This window comes from Sinocyclocheilus anshuiensis, unplaced genomic scaffold (assembly GCF_001515605.1).
Source record: "Sinocyclocheilus anshuiensis isolate Anshui unplaced genomic scaffold, SAMN03320099.WGS_v1.1 C33099817, whole genome shotgun sequence".
Classification (NCBI taxonomy): Eukaryota; Metazoa; Chordata; class Actinopteri; order Cypriniformes; family Cyprinidae; genus Sinocyclocheilus; species Sinocyclocheilus anshuiensis.
The window spans coordinates 420-2,515 of NW_015621720.1; the positions used below are offsets into that span (position 1 = coordinate 420).

Genomic DNA, 2,096 nt, shown 5'->3' on the forward strand with positions numbered 1-2,096 from the left:
TACACAAGCATCAAAATGGTTTGATATTGTGATATTCTATTTATTACTCACAGTAACAGTCATTGAACCCACTGGTTCATACAATGTAGTGTAACATCATTACGCACTTATTTTTACAGTCTGCACCATGGCAATCTTGTTACATAACACTAATCTGGTATTCAGAGAGGAAGAGGTGTCATGTCAAAACGTACAAACATACACTGTAGTTTGTGATGGTAGTGAGCATGCAGTCGTACAGTTATTAATACCAGTATTACATATTTACCTAATATTTAACACTGAAGTAAATACTGGTCAAACAAAATGATACTGATTCAAGGCATACAAAACAATTATTTGATTTTATTTAAAAGCCAAATTGGCCAAGAACAACACAACAAATGATTGAAAGTTTCCAACAAATGTGCTGCCATACATCACTCTCTTTGTGATGGATAATGGCTGAGGACAAAAGAGATAAAGGCCTGAAATGTGACGAGAAATACAAGTGTTCTTTTAGATTGGTCACATGTCCACTGTAAATCAGATCTGGTAAATGTTTTATTTGCTGACGATTGGTAGAAGCTCCCGCTTTGCCTTCATGCTTTTAATCTTGGCTTTGATGCTGTCGTCCATGGCCTGTCGGCATCTGACTGCATAGTGGGCCAATGTTTCCTCCTTCTCGTCCCATGGAGGCAGAGCGTGGAAGACTTCAGGAGCCGCCAAGCTCAGTTCTGCAATGGCTGCTGTTCTCGAAATGGTATTGCGGTCAACACCAACTCGATCAAAAGCCACTTTCATGGATATGCTACGTCGAAACTCTTGCAGTGCCGCCATATATCGTGCAATAACACCCACAACGTTTTTCACTGAAAAATAGTAACATAATTCTTTAGTGAAACTCTACAGACTGGGACCAAATTTTACTTGAACGACAATCAAAATCTAGCATTGTTATTCATTAATAATGAGCTATAATTCAAATTTAGCAAATCCCAGTTCATCTATTGAGCCCATCTAAGATAGCTAGACTTTGGATCCAAATCTCGGTCTTACATTACTTACTTCGGACACGTGTGTTCTCGCCATCTCTGCTTCTCTTTGACGAAATCTTGATGGTCCTCTGCCTGTCCAGTGGATGCAACTCCACTTCCTCAAAAGAGTCGAAGAGGGCTGGTGAGTCAAACACAGCGCCCTCTTCAGGAAGGGAGGTGATAATCTGATGTGAGCTTCCTGCCTCCATTTGACTTGATGAAAGTGTCCTTCTTTTATCTACCAGACAAAACAAGACAATCCTTATCCAAATTACAACCTGCATTCTGATCTCCATGCTTTCCTTCATATCATACAAACTATTTATTATCCAGAAATGGCGTGTATGATGGGACTGTAAGGAATAGTCACCTGGCCGTAGCTGGTCTTGCAGGAAGTCACAGATGAGCTCCGCCTTCTTGGTGAGTTCCTGTTGCAGAAGTTCTTTGTCTTGCTTCAGGCCGCTGATGGTTTCACCCATTAACTCATTTTTGCTTCTCTCTGCCTGCAGCAGTGCTTTCAGCCTCTCTATTTCATACACAGCTGGAGAAACTGTTTGAAATAGAAACAGAGCTTTACCTCAGGAGTTCCTACTACTTCTGGAAAGATATATCTAAATGTTATTTGTGTGTGCTAATCTGAAATTTGCTTAAAACATAAATACTTAACAGAAAACAGAAATATGTGGCTGGTGGTGAATATTTAGGATTTGAAATTTTAATTGAATTATTTATATGTTATTTAATTAGCCAAATTAATCACTGTTAACTACATGATGTATATGTACAGCAGTCAAGTTTATCCGTGGTAGACGTTGGAGCCGTTTGCATTCCATCTGCAATGTCTATCATTATTTGTTTATGTGCATCTTATTGTTTTTCAGCATCTTACGTCATGATTGTTTTTAGCCACTTGACTTTACTGCACAGTAGCAGTAAGTTATAGTACAGGGCAGGCACTTCTTGCGATTTTGGAATATCTTGCAAATCTGAATTGCATTTTTTTTTCTTTTCTTTTTATCACAGCACAAAGCTGTACATGCCTAGTATGATTCATGTAAAAAGTATCTTTTTTTTTTTTTT

General features: G+C 38.5%; 1 protein-coding gene across 2 annotated transcripts; it reads right to left on the reverse strand.

The window, feature by feature from the left end:
- Positions 1-235: 235 nt before the first annotated feature.
- LOC107683261 (coiled-coil domain-containing protein 106-like) lies at positions 236-2,060 on the reverse strand. 2 transcript variants are annotated; one of them, XM_016479322.1, is made up of 3 exons: positions 1,387-2,060; positions 1,048-1,254; positions 236-851 (listed from the first exon to the last, which is right to left on the reverse strand). In XM_016479322.1, exons 1-3 carry the CDS (start codon positions 1,493-1,495, stop codon positions 544-546), a joined length of 624 nt encoding a protein of 207 aa, XP_016334808.1. In that variant the 5' UTR covers positions 1,496-2,060; the 3' UTR covers positions 236-543. The 2 variants fall into 2 exon arrangements, with proteins under 2 accessions (XP_016334808.1, XP_016334807.1); XM_016479321.1 differs by having other exon boundaries at positions 1,048-2,060.
- Positions 2,061-2,096: the final 36 nt, after the last annotated feature.

Excerpts from the sequence above, each read along its gene's own strand:
- LOC107683261 (XM_016479321.1), bottom strand. The coding sequence starts at position 1,495 with ATGGGTGAAACCATCAGCGGCCTGAAGCAAGACAAAGAACTTCTGCAA. Across the intron at positions 852-1,047 it reads CGAGAACACACGTGTCCGAA|TGAAAAACGTTGTGGGTGTT; the intron begins GTAAGTAATGTA and ends ACTATTTTTCAG.